General features: G+C 49.0%; 1 protein-coding gene across 2 annotated transcripts in view; it reads left to right on the forward strand.

Moving 5' to 3' along the window:
* The window catches only part of ncf4 (neutrophil cytosolic factor 4), a 73,028-nt gene that overhangs the window by 20,055 nt on the left and 34,541 nt on the right, over positions 1 to 18,432 (forward strand). For both annotated transcript variants that reach the window (XM_070861718.1, XM_070861719.1), the window contains 3 exons: positions 3,915 to 3,985; positions 7,550 to 7,677; positions 11,613 to 11,670. In XM_070861718.1, coding sequence (XP_070717819.1) covers positions 3,915 to 3,985; positions 7,550 to 7,677; positions 11,613 to 11,670 — 257 coding nt within the window. The remainder of the gene's footprint in view (positions 1 to 3,914; positions 3,986 to 7,549; positions 7,678 to 11,612; positions 11,671 to 18,432) is intronic.

An 18,432-nucleotide genomic window follows, 5' to 3' on the forward strand; every position in this document is an offset into this window, starting at 1 on the left:
CCTCCATTTTTTTTCCTTTTCTGATGCTGCTGCTTGCCATCATGCATCCGTTTGCCAAGAGGGGGTAGATGATCTGGTCACCAATAAAATGCATTAATAAATGATGTAAATGTAACCTGCAATTTAAATCGGCCTTGAGCTCCGATTCCAAAATGGCATCCATATCGCTGGGTCAGGGGCACTTAAGTGTACCCTTTTCATGGCGCTATTATTTGCCGGCGGTATTTTGGGCGGTACTTTAAGAAATAGCCGAAAATAGCACTGGGTGGTCTTGCGGGCGGTAAACGGGCGGTGCATGACATTTATGAGCGAAAATTGATTGCATCTACTAGGCGGGCGGCTGGATTGGCCGCCGGCGTTCAATGGACCCCGAAACTACCACCATCGGTAATCGGGCAGTATATGTGTGCAAGTTTGGATCTCAAGCTTAAATCGGGCGGTAATACATTAAAACCTCAAATCGGGCACTAAATCGGGCAGTAATTGGGTGAAAAGATCGCAAAAGTTTAGCCCCATCATAGAGTACAAAAGTATGGACGTTATGATGAACTTGTATAAAACACTGGTTTGGTCCCAACTGGAGTATTGTGTCCAATTCTGGGCACCGCAGTTTAGGAAGGATGTGAAGGCCTTATAGAGGATGCAGAAAAGATTTAAGAGAATGATTCCATGATCTTATTAAAGACGGAGCTGGCACGAGGGGCCTTATGGCCGACTCCTGCTCCTATTGCTTATGTTCTTATGGGGGACCTCAGTTACGTGGATAGACTGGAGAAGCTGGGGTTGTTCTCCTTGGAGCAGAGAAGGTGGAGAGGAGATTTGATCGAGGTGTTCAAAATCATGAGGGGTCTGGACAGAGTAGATAGCGAGAAACTGTTCCCATTGGCGGAGGGGTCGAGAACCAGAGGACACAGATTTAAGGTGATTGGCAGAAGAACCATGAGAAAAAACATTTTTACACAGCGAGTGGTTAGGATCTGGAATGCACTGCTGAGAGGGCGGTGGAGGCAGACTCAATCGTGGCTTTCAAAAGGGAGTTGGATAAGGTCCTGAATGAAAAAAATTTCAGGGCTGCGGGGAAAGGGCGGGGGGGGGCGGGGTGGGACTGGCTGAGGTGCTCTTGCAGAGAGCCGGCACGGGCTCGACGGGCCGAATGGCCTCCTTCTGTGCTGTGGCCATTCTATGATTCTATGTACAGAGCCAGGGAAAGGATGGGGAATAGGGGTGGGCTATTGTTGTGGCCATAAAGAACAAAGGGAGAGGCTACTGAAGGAAGGTGGGTGGATGGAATTAAGATATTTGACAGGGTGGAAGGCAGGAGTGATTAAATGGCAAAAGGGATGATGGTTGCAAGGCAAAAGAGGGTTTGATATGGGACTGTGAATGAAACAAATGCTGGTGCCTGTAGTGTATTTGCTTGATGGGTTTTTTGCTTAAGAATTCACAGCTACATATTTGCTGTAAAGAACTAGCTGGTTTATTAGCAAAGGTTTAACAATCAAACTGAACACGACCAGTTCATCCACCAAGCTCATAACCGCACGCCTCATCATGGAGAACCTGAACTCAATTGACCGGGGTTTTATTGAGTCTTGTAAACATCACGTGACTTGGCGAAGCCACTCACAGGGCAACGGCTCCACAGGCCTGTGAGCACGCTCACAGGCGCAGACATTACAGTGCCAGGGAGGTGGAAATGGTTAGGGCGGAACTGCAGAGATGGAGGGACGTATGGCAAAGCTGGCAAAGCGGAGGGTGCTGCCATGGCCCGGGAGTGTGATGGGGAAAGGTACCAATCGCGGGACAAATCCCACGGTGCAGGACATCGGCCAGGCTGATAAGGTGTAGGAGGCGAGATGTTTCCTCTGAAAGCATTGGAACTGTTAGGACCAGGATGGGTTAACACGCTGAGAAACAAGGCACGGAAATATCTCCAAAAGCCAATGGAGTTAGAAAACTAATCATTGCTGACAATTCTGTGTCCTCACAAATGAATGAAAGGTAGCAATTGCCTTTATGTTGTTTGCGAGAGGGTTGCCGTAGATACTGCCTCTATATGTGGCCTATGGATGACTGATTCAACCGATTATTAATTTCTTCCCAGCTATTGTGCTTCCAGTGAAAAGGTATACTTAGGAGTTATGGAAGATGAAAGGATTTTAAAGTGCCTTATTTAAGTGCCCACCCAAGCATTATTGTGATGCCCAGGTTGATGATCCTGGTTTTTATTTTTCCTCTCCAGTCTTCTCTGCTGACGATTCTTAGGGTTTGGTCCCCCCCAGGAAGCTGACCAACATCAACAACTTGCATTTATATAGCGCCTTTAACGTAGTAAATCGTCCTGAAGCGCTTCACAGGAGTATTATCAAACAAAATTTGATACCAAGCCGCATAAGCAGATATTAGGGCAGATGTCCAAAAGCTTGGTCAAAGAGCTAGGTTTTAAGGAGTGTCTTAAAGGAGGAAAGAGAGGTAGAGAGGCGGAGAGGTTTAGGGAGGGAGTTCCAGAGCTCAGGGCCTAGGCGGCTGAAGGCACGGCCGCCAATGGTGGAGCAATTAAATGGCAAGAGGCCAGAATTTGAGGAGTGCAGGTATCTCGGGGGGATTGTGGGGCTGGAGGAGATTACAGAGATAGGGAGGGAGCGAGGGCCATGGAGGGATTTGAACACAAGGATGAGAATTTTGAAATCGAGGTGTTGCTCAACTGGGAGCCAATGTAGATCAGCGAGCACAGGGGGGTGATGGGTGAGCGGGACTTGTTGCGAGTTAGGACACGGGCTGCCGAGTTTCGGATCAACCACCCTCGAGCACCTCACTCAAAGTGGTTACCTCGCCATGCCAAAGTCTAGACGTGAGCATCTGCAGCCTCATCGGTTACAGGGGTGGGGCTGGAACGTGACAGCTGGCCCAAAGCTGGTCCAAGCCTCACCTAATCTGCACATCTGGACAGATACTACCGAAGGGTCAAAGGTTAGTGATCATGAATGGGAGACCACGGCCCCGCTTTTAAAGGTCGGGGGTGGAGGGGAGTGGCGTGAGTAGGGTGTGCGAGTCTCAAATCAGGCGGCTATATAAATGCAAAATGTTGTTGTTGGTATTCAGAGGGTTCAAGTGGACAACAACTTGAATTTATATAGCGCCCTTAACGTTAATAAAATGAGTTTCACAGGAGGGTTATCAAACAAAATTTGGCATTGAGCCACATAAGGAGATACTAGAGCAGATGTCCAGAAGCTTGATGAGAGAGGTCGGTGGAGAGAGATGGAGAGGCGGAGAGGTTTAGGAAGGGAATTCCCGAGCCTGGGGCCTAGTCGGCTGAAGACATGGCCGCCAATGGTGCAGTGATTAAATGGGATGGGCAAGAGGCCAGAATTGGAGGAGCGCAGAGATCTCAGAGGGTTGTAGAGCTGGAGGAGGTTACAGAGATAGGGAGGGGCAAGGCCATTGAGAGATAAGAACGGATTTAAAAATTGAGACGTTGCGGACCAAAACCTGCATAGGTCAGCAATAGGTTAGGGTGATGCACGAAGGGGACTTAGGTGCTAGTTAGGACAAGGGGGAGCAGAGTTTTGGATAAGGAGGGTGGGGGGCCGGCCAGGAGTGGGTTGGAATCGTCATGTCTAAAGGTCACAAAGGTACGGATGAGGGTTTCAGCAGCAGATGTGCTGAGGCAGGACGGGGTCACCTGATGTTACGGAGGTAGAAGTAGGTAAAACTAGAGATAGGTGATAGAGGAAGGTTTGGTGTCTGACCTGCCTTCTCAGCTGGATTATCAACTTTGAACTCATGGGCAGGTGAATTCCTCGTGCAGTGACATACTACCATACTGGCCAGAGAATTCCTTTCCTCACTCAGACCCATCCATTCGCCTCGGTTTGTTCCATCTGTAACATGATCTCCTTATTCCAAATTAGGGAAAATTTATATTGGCAACAAGCAAGAGATTGCAGAGAAGAGGATCCCCGAACTCGACATATACATGAAGGTGGGAATTCTCGTAAGAAGCACAAAAGGTGGCGGTTTCTTTATTTTTCTCTTTCTCCCTCTTTCTCATTCCTTTCTTTATCACTCCCATTTTCTCTTTCTCTCCTATATAAAGACAAGTTCTTTCAAGTCTTTTGCTCACATCGAAACATAGAAAATAGGTGCAGGAGTAGGCCATTCGGCCCTTCGAGCCTGCACCGCCATTCAATGAGTTCATGGCTGAACATGCAACTTCAGTACCCCATTCCTGCTTTCTCGCCATACCCCTTGATCCCCCTAGTTTCTTTAACGCCTATTTTTCGGCCGAGATGAAACATTACGGGGTAGAAATTGCGGTCGTCAGATGCCTTCAACCTGTAACAAATCTACAAACTTACCCAGTGGTCCACTGCGCTTCGCAAGCGCCCCTGGGATCATGTGGGCAGGCCCAACCAATGACAGTAGGGGAGAACCCTCTTCATACTTTTGGTGAGTTCTGTTTTTACAGCGCTGCCATATATATGAATGGGAATACCCCCAAAAACACACAAAGACGTGGAATAAATTTTAAAGACACATTGCATATTTAAAATGAATTAAAATGACACTTAATTAAATATATTTTTTTAAATTATATTTTTGACATTTTTTAAATATATTTTAACAAGGCTAATAATAAACTTACTTTAATGTTTTTAATATAGTGGAAAAATTTATTTTTCTTGTAAGCTGGTAAAAGCAGGCCTTACGCCGGCTTTTACCAGGTGTACGGATTTCACGGGCAAACAGCCCAACTCTCCGCCCGCGGAGGCCCTTTTCCTTCGGATGCGTGCGATCTGTGCGGAGGATTCTTGACCGATTGCAAGTTCCGTGTTTCGGCGCACGCGCAGCGCATGCCTAAACCCGGAACATGCGAGGGTGGAGATGGGCCGGTGCACACCTTGTACGCGCCCACAGGGGCCGCGAATTCAGCCCCTTAATCTTTCTGCTGATGATCCATCTCCATGTTTGTCTGTTTGTGTGTGCACAACTGTATGCATCGTCCTCCCTTTCCCGGGTCATGTTAATATGCCTGTCTGTCTCTGTCTGTCTGTCAGTATTGAAGACGGGCCTGTTTCTCAATCACAGCCTGCCTGACCTCGCCACAGATGTCGGTTGACCTGCTGTGTGGCTTCCAAATCCTGAGGGCAGCCACATATGCTCCGGAAACATCTTTTAGAGGCCTTTTTTCACCTAATGATGGTGGCACAAGGCCCACTCCTGGCTGGAGTTCCATTAACATCCAACGGTTTTGTGTGCGTTGTCAATTAACTTTGTCTCTCCGCTGACTGCAGTATAGACATCAAAGGAACACTAATAGAGCCCGCCAAAGAAAGTCTATTTGTGAGTCTAACCCCAGTAATAGTCAGTTCAAAATGTAAAAGCTGTAAACAACTTGAAAGGACCTGTCTTTGCACGGTGCCTTACAGAAGCTCACGACGTCCTGAAGCACTTTGCAGCCAATTCTTTCAAAAGAGACATTAAACTGAGGCCCCGTCTGCTCTCTCAGGTGGATGTAAAAGATTCCATGGCACTATTTCAAAGAAGAGCAGGGGGAGTTACCCCTAGTGTCCTGGGGCCAATATTTATCCCTCAATCAACATCAGTAAAACCCACTCCAGAGACTTGAGCACAAAACATTTAGGCTGACGCTCCCAGTGCAGTGCTGAGGGAGCGCCGCACTGTCGGAGGTGCCGTCTTTCGGATGAGACATTAAACCAAGGCCTCGCCTGCTCTCTCAGGTGGATGTAAAAGATCCCACGGCCACTATTTCAAAGAAGAGCAGGGGAGTTATCCCCGCTGTCCTGGGGCTAATATTTATTCCTCAATCAACATAACAAAAACAAACATTACCTGGTCATTATCACATTGCTGTTTGTGGGAGCTTGCTGTGCGCAAATTGGCTGCCGCGTTACCCACATTACACCAGTGTCTACACTCCAAAAGTACTTCATTGGCTGTAAAGCACGTCCGGTGGTCGTGAAAGGTGCTATAGAAATGCAAGTCTTTCTTTCTTTCTATATAATTACAGTGAAAGCAGCGCGATGAGGTCAGATGCAGGCAGCGGAAGGAGCGTGCAGCAAATCAGTATCACCCCCCCTTTCCCCCGACAAATGTCTGCCCCACCTGTGACTCTCATATTAGACTGTTCAGCCACCAAAGAATTCACTTTGGGAGTGGAAGCAAGTCTTCCTCGATTCCGAGGGACTGCTTATGATGATGGATGGTAAATCCAAGCACCTCTGACAGTGCAGCGCTCCCTCAGCAGTGCATTGGGAGAGTCAGCCTAGATTTATGTGCTTAAGTTCCATGGATTGGGGCTTGAACCCACAACCTTCTGGCCCAGAAGCGAGTGCTGCTATCCACTGAGCTAATCCATAACGTCACGGGTTCTGCGATGTGAGGAAAGACTGGAGAGAGACCTGGGGGGCTGATTTTAACCTTGGGCAGGGAGTGCAAAATTATACACCTCGCTCGATGTCCCGTTCCAGTGACTTTGGACAGGCCACTTAACGGGCAGTCAATCTGCAAGCACCCTTCTGCATATCGCCGCTTAAAAGTTAAAATGGCCCCATGGGCTTTTCCAGAGCAGCAGTCAGCATGAGAGGTGATCTCAGCGAGGTCTGGAAGATAGTAGACAGTGTGGAAAAGGTTCACCCAGAATGGTTCAAAGCATTTCTGGTGGGGGGAGACTGAAAAATTGCCGCGAAACGTTTCCGCCACTCTTCTCCAGAAGGTGGGGCCTAATGCTGTGGTATGTTCCCTGGATACTGGCTGGCCTCTGGCACCTCGCTATTTAGGCCTCAGTCGTAGGAAGTGGGTCCAAACAGCATTTTTTCCATTTCCTGAACTTTGCATTCAAGTACAGAGTTTAGAAAAATGAGAGGTGATCTACTTGAAACATGTAAAATTCTTGAGGGGCTTGACAGGGTTAATGCTGAGAAAATGTTTTCCCCCTGGCTGGGGGGGGGGGGGGTCTAGAACACGGAGTCACATTCTCAGAATACGAGATTGGTCATTTAGGACTGAGATGAGGAGAAATTTCTTCACTCATAGAGGGTGGTGAAACTTTGGAATTCTCTACCCCAGAGAGCTGTGGAGGCTCAGTCGTTGAGTATATTCAAGACAGAGATCGCTAGATTTTTGGGAACTAAGGGATATGAGGATAGTGCAGGTAAGTGGAGTTGAGGTAGAAGATCAGCCATGATCTCATTGAATGGTGGAGCAGGCTCGAGGGGCTTGAATGGCCTACGCCTGCTTCTATTTCTTATGGTTCTTACGTGCAGTCTTGACAGAAAGGGTGAACATCTCTTTGTGTCGGGGACTGGATAGCATGACAGTGGGTTAAACTCTGACCTCTAACCTCCAACGTCAGGGTTCAAATCTTCCCTGATTGAAGCCATCTCTCTTTTGGTCAACAAAAGGAAGGCCGCGGGCTAGAAACCCCGTTAATAAAACGAAGGTTTAACATCAATGCAGTAATACAAGCTGAATGGTTTTTTCATTTGGGGGCTGATCATTTTCTAATATTTGAATGGAATTCTAGAAACTTCTCGACCTGCCACCCTGGTTTCTCTTGGATGAAGACCTGCGAATATTCTTCTATCAGACCCTAGACGACTGTGAGCAGACACCACGGTCACTCCGGAGACTGAGGCCCACTACCCGAAAAGTGTGAGTAACCATGGTAACCGAAGGTTCCATTAACATCCTTAAGCCCTGAGTTTCCTTGCCCTCTTCAGCACATGCACTATTATTCCGCTGCCATTGCACTGAAAATGGATCGGGGGAAACTTGTGTTTACTGCAAGTTAGAAACATAGAAACATAGAAACATAGAAAATAGGTGCAGGAGTAGGCCATTCGGCCCTTCTAGCCTGCACCGCCATTCAATGAGTTCATGGCTGAACATGCAACTTCAGTACCCCATTTCTGCTTTCTCACCATACCCCTTGATTCCCCTAGTAGTAAGGACTTCATCTAACTCCTTTTTGAATATATTTAGTGAATTGGCCTCAACAACTTTCTGTGGTAGAGAATTCCACAGGTTCACCACTCTCTGGGTGAAGAAATTCCTCCTCATCTCGGTCCTAAATGGCTTCCCCCTTATCCTTAGACTGTGTCCCCTGGTTCTGGACTTCCCCAACATTGGGAACATTCTTCCTGCATCTAACCTGTCTAACCCCGTCAGAATTTTAAACGTTTCTATGAGGTCCCCTCTCATTCTTCTGAACTCCAGTGAATACAAGCCCAGTTGATCCAGTCTTTCTTGATAGGTCAGTCCCGCCATCCCGGGAATCAGTCTGGTGAACCTTCGCTGCACTCCCTCAATAGCAAGAATGTCCTTCCTCAAGTTAGGAGACCAAAACTGTACACAATACTCCAGGTGTGGCCTCACCACGGCCCTGTACAATTGTAGCAACACCTCCCTACCCCTGTACTCAAATCCCCTCGCTATGAAGGCCAACATGCCATTTGCTTTCTTAACCGCCTGCTGTACCTGCATGCCAACCTTCAATGACTGATGTACCATGACACCCAGGTCTCGTTGCACCTCCCCTTTTCCTAATCTGTCACCATTCAGATAATAGTCTGTCTCTCTGTTTTTACCACCAAAGTGGATAACCTCACATTTATCCACATTATACTTCATCTGCCATGCATTTGCCCACTCACCTAACCTATCCAAGTCGCTCTGCAGCCTCATAGCATCCTCCTCGCAGCTCACACTGCCACCCAACTTAGTGTCATCCGCAAATTTGGAGATACTACATTTAATCCCCTCGTCTAAAGCATTAATGTACAGTGTAAACAGCTGGGGCCCAGAACCTTGCGGTACCCCACTAGTCACTGCCTGCCATTCTCCCATTTAAAGTTTGAGAATAGGTTGAGATCGTTTCGGCCCCAAGACTCCTACTCTTTGCTTCCTGTCTGACAACCAGTTCTCAATCCATGTCAGCACACTACCCCCAATCCCACACCTTATTGAACACCTTGTCAAAATCTGTGTGTAGCACATCTATTGCACTCCCTTTATCTATCCGTTTAGTCACTTATCCCATGGCACTGCTCAAGACCAGGCCCTCAAAACTGCCACCAAGCTCATGGTCTGCAGGGCTGTAATAATACCCGCCCTCCTGTATGGCTCAGAGACATGGACCATGTACAGTAGACACCTCAAGTTGCTGGAGAAATATCACCAATGATGTCTCTGCAAGATCCTACAAATCTCGTGAGGACAGGTGCACCAATGTTAGCGTCCTCACTCAGGCCAACATTCCCAGCATCGAAGCACTGACCACACTCGATCAGCTCCGCTGGGCAGGCCACATAATCCGCATGCCAGACACGAGACTCCCAAAGCAAGCGCTCTACTCAGAGCTCCTTCATGGCAAATGAGCCAAAGGTGGGCAGAGGAAACGTTACAAGGACATCCTCAAAGCCTCCCTGATAAAGTGCGACATCCCCACTGACACCTGGGAGTCCCTGGCCAAAGACCGCCCTAAGTGGAGGAAGTGCATCCGGGAGGACGCTGAGCACCTCGAGTCTCATCGCCGAGAGCATGCAGAAATCAAGCGCAGGCAGCGGAAAGAGCGTGCGGCAAACCTGTCCCACCCTCCCTTTCCCTCAACTGTCCCACCTGTGACAGAGTCTGTGGCTCTCGTATTGGACTGTTCAGCCACCAAAGAACTCACTTCAGGAGTGGAAGCAAGTCTCCCTCGATCCTGAGGGAATTCCTATGATGATGATGATGGCAATGCTCAAAAAAGAGCATTGGAGTAATCCCTTGGGCTCAATTTTCGAGGCGCAAACGGAGGCGGGGCGGGAAAATTAACGCCCAATTAACGTCGGCGATTAATTGCTCAATTTTTGGCATTTTGGGGGCTGTGAGCCAGCGCAAAGGGAGGCGTGGAACTATTTTCCCCTTCGCAAAGGCGGGATCCTCGCCAACTTTAGTGCGGGGGCCGGGAGCGCTCCGAGAGAGGCCTCGGGAGCCGGGGGGCTGGGGGGGTGGTGGAAATTCAGGAAAACATTGTAAAAACTTTGCCAACACCCTTAACTGACGAACCGATGCAAAAATATTGAAAAAAATAAACGTTTTAACTTACTGTTTTTTGCAGTTTTATCCAGCTCACCGCCGCCGACAGGGCTGTGTTTTCCCGGGTGGTCATCGCGGGACGCCCTTCAGGGCGCAAGGGGCGGGTGTGAGTCTCGAAACTCGCAGCGGTCTCGCACCGCGAGCCGTTGCATGCCCGGCGCAGCTCTCTCGGGGGCTGCTTCTAAGCACCGCCGCAAAACCCAACCGAACGATCGCTGCCTGGACGACAAACGGTCGAGCGCCCCCATTTTTCGCCGCGGAGGGTCAAAATGCGGCAAAAACCCGGCCGCAAACGACCCAAAAATCCAGCTGCTGGTGTTCTGGCCAGCATTTAGGCAACACCTAAAAGAAAGACTTACATTTATATAGCCTTTTTCACGACCATCAGACTTCCGAAAGCGCTTTACAGCCAATGAAGTACTTTTTGGAGTGTAGTCACTGTTGTAATGTGGGAAACGCAGCAGTCAATTTGCGCACAGCAAGCTCCCACAAACAACAGTGTGATAATGTCCAGATCATCTGTTTTTTTTGTTCGTTTGATTGCGAGCTAAATATTGACCAGGACACCTGCTCTTCTTCAAACTGGCACCATCGGATCTTTTACGTCCACCTGAAAGAGCAGGCAGGGCCTCGGTTTAACGTCTCATCCAAAAGACGGCACCTCCGACAGTGCGGCACTCCCTCAGCACTGCACTGGGAGTGTCAGCCTGGATTTATGTGCTCAAGTCTCTGGAGTGGGTCTCGAACCCACAACCTTCTGACTGAGAGTATCCCACTGATCCACAGGCTGACACTGAGAAAAACTGATTATCTGGTCATTTATCACATCACTGTTAGTGGGAGCTTGCTGTGCGCACATTTGCTGCTGCATTACAACAGTGACTACACTTCAAAAGTACTTCATTGGCTGTAAATCGCTATGGAATATATTGAGGTTGTGAAAGGCGCTATATAAATGCAAGTTCTATTGGCACTCATTGGGCACCATGGCCACTGAGAGAACCCACCAGCTGTTCTTCAAATAGCACCATAGGATATGTAAGAACATAAGAAGTAGGAACAGGAGTCGGCCATTCGGCCCCTCGAGCCATTCAATGAGATCATGGCTGATCTGATCATGGACTCAGCTCCACTCCCCTGCCCTGCTCCCCATAACCCTTCACTCCCTTTTACATTCTGGAGGCATTATTTTAATTTTGAATCAGTGTTACATCCTTCAGTCGACTTTCCTGACACCCCAAGGGTGAAGGTTAATCAGTGGCATAGTTGGAGAATTTACAGGGAGTTCATAAAACCGCACGCCATTAGATTTTGCCAAAACGTCAGTGTGCGGGAATGAGAATAAACGAGTAATTTTTAAATGTGGAATAATCAGATGCATTTGCATCTGTGGAGCGCTTGCAATTAATGTCACTCCTCTTCTGATCCACCACGGTTTTTTTTTGCTTAATGAATTGCACTTACTTTAATTGTGTTATTACAACACTAATCATTCCTCATTTGTTATTTAGCAAATTCAAAATAGCAAAGGAAGATGAGAGTGGAAAAGCAGACACTCCACGGGCAGAGGTAAGTGTTGCTGAAAGAGTGGAACTGGTGCAGCGCACGAGCTGGCAATGGTACGGGTGGTGAATGATTGCATCTTCGCTGAGCCAGAAACTGTTCTGTCCCGCCCTCCCTCCCCTCTCGTTTCTGTCCCTCCTCTTCGAACCATTGCTGGAGCACAGTTCCACAGTTGCTGAAAGCTCCCTGCTCCTTTGCCCACTTGATCATCCTTTATGTGTAGGTCCGACGCTATTTGACCACAAGGTGCATCACAGCCGAGCCTAACATTGTCCGCATCTAAAGCCTGCAGTCACACACATATACGCGCACACATAGACATGCTCACATATACACACACACATAGACATGCTCACATATAATCACACACACAGTCATTCACACATATACACACACACACACAGTCATTCACACATATACACACACACATGCAGACATGCTCACATATAATCACACACACAGTCATTCACACATATACACACACACATGCAGACATGCTCACATATATACACACACAAACATATACAAATATACACACACGTGCACAGACATGCACACATATACACACACATGCACAGACATGCACACATATACACAAGCACAGACATGCACACATATACACACACATGCACAGACATGCATACACATGCACAGACATGCACACATATACACACACATGGACAGGCACACACTCACATGCACACATATATACGCACACACCTCACCACAACTTCTACCACCTAGAAGGGACAGGACAGCAGGCACATGGGAACACCAGCACCTTTACGTTCCCCTCCAAGTCACACACACCATCCTGGCTATATCGCCGTTCCTTCATCGTCGCTGGGTCAAAATCTTGGCACTCACTGTCTAACAGCACTGTGGGAGCACCTTCACCACACGGACTGCAGCGGTTCAAGGCGGCGGCTCACCACCACCTTCTCAAAGGGCAATTAGGGATGGCAATAAATGCTGGCCTTGCCAGTGATGCCCATATCCCACGAATGAAAAAAAACACACACACATACACATGAATACGCACATACACTTACAGATGCGCACACATACACGCACAGGTTTTACTGCCTCTCTCTGTGACTTTGGCTCCATGCTTATCTCCACCATCTCTCTCCACCTGCCATCCAGTTGTGCCAGGATCAATCATGGCTGCCCACAAACTGCCAGGAACAATCATGGCGGCCGCCATGCTCAACAATCTTTGTTTCCAAGTCAAAGCAAAACACTCAGCAGGGCAAAACCTGAGCGGATAATGAGATTCGCTGTTTACCTGGGCTTTATCAGAGCTCCTGTTAAACACTGGGATACCTGTAGATTTGGGAACACCGAACCCAAAGCCACTTACGATTCAATGACCTGCAGTTTGGGTGTAAATGAGGAAGATTAGGCTATAATGAGGAGAGGATTTGAACTGTGCAAAAACAGCCCATTATATTGAAGGAAACATCTGGTTAATGCTTATTAATTTTTAAAATGATTAACAATGTTGCTAATATGAAAAGAAAGATTTGCATTTATATAGCGCCTTTCACAACCACCGGACGTCTCAAAACGCTTTACAGCCAATGAAGTACTTTTGGAGTGTAGTCACTGTTGTAATGTGGGAAACGCGCAGCCAATTTGCGCACAGCAAGCTCCCACAAACAGAACTGTGATAATGACCAGATAATCTATTTTTTCGTTATGTTGATTGAGGGATACATATTGGCCCAGGACACCGGGGATAACTCCCCTGCTCTTCTTCGAAATAGTGCTGTGGGATCTTTTATGTCTGCTTGAGAGGGCAGACTGGGCCTCGGTTTAATCCGAAGAGACCACCTCCGACAGTGCAGTGCTCCCTCAGCACGTCACCAAGATCCAGGTCGGTGATTGAAGCGAGGGCAGAATCAGCAGGAGCGGTGAGGTCGGGGCGAAGGAGCGGACATGATCGGGGCCCGGGAGAGGCGCGAGTTCAGGGCCCAGAAGAGCCGAGGGCCCAGGGGCAGCACGGACCCAGCCCACACTGTGCGATATGTGTGCGCACTAGGTCCGTGCAGCAGAGCTGGTCTCCAGTCGTCCTGGTTAACCCTTGCCACTGGACCAAGACCTGGCTCTGTCAAGCCCGTGTGGTGGCTGGTGTGCAACGGTCACCCCACATTAAAAAAATCCACCCACAGGCATCTTCCACCCTTCAAGATTTAGTTCGGGATCCGGAATATTAGGTCCTTCATTGAGACACCTGTGAACTTTTTGACATGGAAGCAAGTCATCCTCGACTCGAGGGACTGCCGATGGTGATGATGGGAGTGCCAGCCTTGATTATTTTTGTGCTCAAGTCCCTGGAGCAGGACTTAAGGTTAGATAAAGATGTCCCTTTTCTGCTCTCCATACCGATAATGCTCTTCAACTGAAACAGACTACAGAGCCGGCAAGCACACAGTCTGGTGACACAATGCAGTGCACCACGTATTGGAAAATGCTACAGTCTGGTTGGATTGGGGCCAGCTGTTCTTTGTGGTTGCTCTGTGTTTAGGCAGTAATGGATGCACATGTTTAAACTCTCTTTGCCAAACTAAGTTGTATAATAAAGGGAGAGGCTGGAAGGTTAATTAAGCCTGTTGATCGAGCAGCCATTTGGCAAGTGTTGTACATTCGGAGCCAAACCCCTACTGAGATACCGGCTGGGGCAATTGAATTTGAGCTGTGTCTCTCTTAAAGGGAGTCGGACCATTAAGAGGTGTCAGCCGTGGCTCAGTGTGCAGCACCCGCTCCTCGGAGTCAGAAGGTATGGGGTTCAAGTCCCACTCCAGGGAAAAAAATCTTGGTTGACACTCCCAGCAGAGCATCGACTGCGGCAACTACAGAGGCATCTCCCTGTTGTCGGTCACTGGGAAAGTCATTGCTAGAATCCTCTTTGACCGTCCCTTCCCTGTAGCTGAAGAGCTCCTCCCAGAGTCACAATGCGGATTTCGTCCGCTACGGTGGGTACAACGGACATGATCTTCACCGCGCAACAACTGCAAGAGAAATGCAGGGAACAACAGCATCCCTTGTACATGGCCTTCTTTGACCTCACAATGGCCTATGACACTGTTAACCGCAAGGGACTATGGAGCGTCCTCCTCCGTTTGGACTTCTCCCAAAAGTTTGTCGCCATTCTCCGCCTGCTTCACGACAACATGCAAGCTGTGATCATGGCCAATGGGTCCACCACAGACCCAATCCACATCCGGATTCAAGAGCAAGATGGCGGATGGGATAGCAGCTCCCTAGGGAGCTCTCCCCGAACAAATCTCCCTCTGGCCATTTGCTGCCATCCTTCAGCTCTCTCTCCTTCAATCCCCACTATTGTGTTCCTAACACAGATGAGGCTGCACACAGGGAGGTTAAAGTAACAGAGACCTCAGTCTTTATTGAGACACTCCAGAGTGAGGAACAGGCCTCAGGGGCTGGCTTATATACAGTGCTCCCAAGGGATGCTGGGATCCCTTGGGTCTTCAGGGGATGCACTCCCTGGTGGCGGAACATGGGAGTGCATGCTTTACAGATACACAACATCACTCCCTCACCCCACCCCGTCAAAGTGAAAACTATTTACAAGGTGAGGCGGTTGGGAGCCTTTCTTTCCCTGGATGACCGCCTCGGTACAACTGTCTGTTCTGGTGTGTTGGCTGTGCCCTCGCTGGGCTGCCGTGTTGTTGGCCCTGCAGGGCTGCTGGGTGAGCCTGGCCTTGCTGGGCTGTTTGGCGTGATGGGTTCAATTTCCTGGTCCGGGGTGGTGTCGTTGATCCTTTGGGTGTGTGTTGTGGGCTTGAAAAAGGTGGTGTCTGCTGTGGGTTGTTCAGGGCAGTCTGTGAACCGCAGCCTCGTTTGGTCCAGGTGCTTTCTGCAAATTTGTCCATTGTCTAGTTTGACGACAAACACCCTACTCCCTTCTTTAGCTATCACCATGCCCGCGATCCACTTGGGACCATGTCCATAGTTTAGCACATACACAGGGTAATTCAGATCAATTTCCCGTGACACAGTGGCGCGACCATCTTCTACATTTTGTTGCTGGCGCCTGCTCTCTACCTGATCGTGCAGGTTGGGGTGGGCTAGCGAGAGTCTGGTTTTAAGTATCCTTTTCATGAGTAGCTCAGTCGGGGGTACCCCTGTGAGTGAATGGGGTCTCGTGCGGTAGCTGAGCAGTACTCGGGACAGGCGGGTTGGAGTGAGCCTTCTGTGACTCGTTTAAGGCTCTGTTTGATGGTTTGTACTGCCCGCTCTGCCTGCCCATTGGAGGCTATTTTAAACGGGGCCGAGGTGACATATTTGATCCCATTGCGGGTCATGAATTCTTTAAATTCGGCACTGGTGAAACATGGCCTGTTGTCACTGACCAGTATGTCAGGCAGGCCATGGGTGGCAAACATGGCCCTCAGGCTTTCAATGGTGGTGGTGGCGGTGCTTCCCGACATTATTTCACATTCAATCCATTTTGAAAAAGCATCCACCAGCACCAGGAATATTTTACCGAGAAACGGGCCCGCATAGTCGACATGGATCCTTGACCATGGTCTGGAGGGCCAGGACCACAAATTTAGTGGTGCCTCTCTGGGCACGTTGTTCAACTGAGCACACTGCATTGCCCTACACAGGATTCTAAATCAGAGTCGATACCGGGCCACCACATGTGGGATCTGGCTATTGCTTTCATCATTACTATACCCGGGTGTGTGCTGTGGAGATCCGAGATGAACGTCTCCCTGCCCTTTTTGGGTAGCACTTCATGGTTACCCCACAACAGGCATTCTGCCTGAATAGACAGCTCGGCCTTTCGCCGCTGGAATGGTTTGATTAGCTCTTGCATTTCAACGGGGATGCTGGCCCAGCTCCCATGCATTACACAGTTTTTTTACTAGGGACAGCAGAGGATCTTGGCTGGTCCAAGTCCTAATCTGGCGGGCAATGAGAGGTGATTTATCATTTTCAAACGCTTCCATGACCATCAACAAGTCTGCGGGCTGCGCCACAATCAACAAGTTTGCAGGCTGCGCCATTTCAAATCCCATGGTGGGCAATGGTAGCCAACTGAGAGCATCCGCACAGTTCTCGGTGTCTGGCCTGTGGCGGATGGTATAGTTATACGCTGATAGCGCGAGTTCCCACCTTTGTATGCGGGCTGAGGCATTAGTATTTATCCCCTTGTTTTCAGCGAACAGGGATATGAGGGGCTTGTGATCGGTTTCCAGCTCAAATTTGAGGCCAAACAGGTACTGATGCATTTTCTTTAACCCGAACACACACGCTAATGCCTTTTTCTCAATCATGCTGTAGGCTCTCTCGGCCTTAGACAAACTCCTGGAGGCATTGGCGACAGGTTGCAACTTCCCCGTACGACGACGCATCACATGCTAGCACAAGTCTTTTACACAGGTTATACAATACAAGCAGCTTGTTGGAGCATAAAATGTTTCTGGCTTTCTCAAAAGCTATTATTTGTTTTTTTCCCCATGCCCAGTTCTCACCTTTATGCAATAACACATGCAGGGGCTCTAAGAGGGTGCTTAACCCCGGTAGGAAGTTACCAAAATAGTTGAGAAGTCCCAGGAACGACCGCAGCTCCGTGACGTTCTGTGGCCTGGGCGCGTTCCTGATAGCTTCTGTCTTGGCATCTGTGGGCCAAATGCCGTCTGCCGCGATCTTTCTCCCCAAAAACTCCACTTCTGTTGCCATGAAGATGCATTTCGACCTCTTCAGTCGCAGCCCTACGCGATCCAGTCGCTGGAGGACCTCCTCCAGGTTTTGTAGGTGCTCGACGGTGTCCCGACCCGTGACCAATATGTCGTCCTGAAATACCACCATGCGTGGTACCGACTTGAGTAGGCTCTCCATGTTTCTCTGGAAGATTGCTGCAGCCGACCTAATTCCAAATGGGCATCTGTTGTAGATGAACAGTCCCTTGTGCGTGTTGATGCAGGTGAGGTCCTTCGAAGACTCCTCCAGCTCCTGTGTCATGTAGGCCGAAGTCAGGTCGAGCTTGGTGAACGTCTTGCCTCCTGCCAGCATCGCAAATAGGTCGTCTGCCTTAGGTAGCGGGTATTGATCCTGTAGCGAGAAACGATTAATAGATACTTTATAATCGCCGCAAATCCTGACCGTGCCATCACTTTTGAGTACTGGAACGATCGGGCTGGCCCACTCACTGAATTCCACTGGGGAGATGATGCCCTTGCATTGCAGCCTGTCCAGCTCAATTTCCACTCTCTCTCATCATGTGAGGTACCGTTCGCGCCTTGTGGTGAATGGGTCGTGCCTCTGAGACCAAGTGGATCCGCACCTTTGCCTCGGAAAAGTTTCCAATGCCTGGCTCAAAAAGGGAAAGAAATTTGTTAAGAACCTTGGTACATGAGGCCTCATCGACATGTGATAGCGCTCGGATGTCATCCCAGTTCCAGCGGATTTTGCCCAGCCAGCTCCTTCCAAGCAGTTTGGGGCCATCACCCGGGACAATCCAGAGTGGCAGTTCATGCACCGTGCCCTTGTAGGTGATCTTGACCATGGCGCTGCCCGGGACAGTGATAAGCTCTTTGGTGTATGTTCTCAGTTTCGTGTGAATGGGGCTCAGGGCTGGTCTGAGTGCCTTGTTACACCATATTCTCTCAAACATCTTTTTACTCATGATGGATTGGCTAGCACCAGTGTCCAGTTTCATGGCCATTCAATTTTACATTTAGCATTATAGGTGGACATTTCGTCAAAAATGTGTGCACCCCATGTACTTCAGCA

Source organism: Pristiophorus japonicus, chromosome 19 (genome assembly GCF_044704955.1).
Source record: "Pristiophorus japonicus isolate sPriJap1 chromosome 19, sPriJap1.hap1, whole genome shotgun sequence".
Classification (NCBI taxonomy): Eukaryota; Metazoa; Chordata; class Chondrichthyes; family Pristiophoridae; genus Pristiophorus; species Pristiophorus japonicus.